Source organism: Nestor notabilis, unplaced genomic scaffold (assembly GCF_000696875.1).
Source record: "Nestor notabilis isolate BGI_N333 unplaced genomic scaffold, ASM69687v1 scaffold24457, whole genome shotgun sequence".
Classification (NCBI taxonomy): domain Eukaryota; kingdom Metazoa; phylum Chordata; class Aves; order Psittaciformes; family Psittacidae; genus Nestor; species Nestor notabilis.
In genome coordinates, this window is record NW_009938170.1 from 7,439 (window position 1) to 8,057 (window position 619).

At 60.4% G+C, this 619-nt stretch overlaps 1 protein-coding gene across 1 annotated transcript in view; it reads left to right on the top strand.

The window, feature by feature from the left end:
- BTBD19 (BTB (POZ) domain containing 19) overlaps positions 1–570 on the top strand; it is a gene marked incomplete at its 3' end in the record, with an annotated part of 6,409 nt that extends 5,839 nt beyond the window's left edge. The window contains exon 6 of the mRNA XM_010019203.1: positions 439–570. Within this exon, the coding sequence (XP_010017505.1) occupies positions 439–570 (132 nt within the window). The remainder of the gene's footprint in view (positions 1–438) is intronic.
- Between the last annotated feature and the right edge of the window lie 49 nt (positions 571–619).

Sequence of the window (619 nt, forward strand, 5' to 3'; positions counted from 1 at the left end):
AAACAGGTTGCCCAAAGAAGTGGTGAATGCTCCATCCCTGGCAGTGTTCAAGGCCAGGCTGGACAGAGCCTTGGGCGACATGGCCTAGTGTGAGGCATCCCTTGCCCATGGCAGAGGGTTGGAACTAGGTGATCTTAAGGTCCTTTCCAACCCTAACTATTCTATGATTCTAGGAGGCAGGGGAGCAGGGCCTCCAAGAATGGGGTGGCTGGAGGTTGAGCAGGGGAGGAAAGGGAGCAAATGGTCTTTGGGCAGATGCTGGGTGCCAGGAAGATGGTGGCTGGGGCATACTGGGATGCCAGGATATGAGTGTCTGGTTGAAGGGATGCTGGGGTGCCAGGCAGGGGTGGTACCAGGATGGATCTGATGGCCCATGGTGGGGTTTGTGGTGGTGGTGTGTCCTGGTACCAGCACCCTGGCGCTGTGGTGTGCTGGCAGGTGGTGGTGCAGACACAGGGCTTCCACGAGCTCTCTGATGTGGTGCTGGCACGGGTGCTACGCAGCGACCGCCTGGCCGTGGACGAGCTGGACCTGGTGCAGGCTGTGCGGGAGTGGGCACACGTCAGCTCGGTGAGCGCAATGCATGGTGGTGGTGGGGTGGTCCTGCATGGTGTCCCCC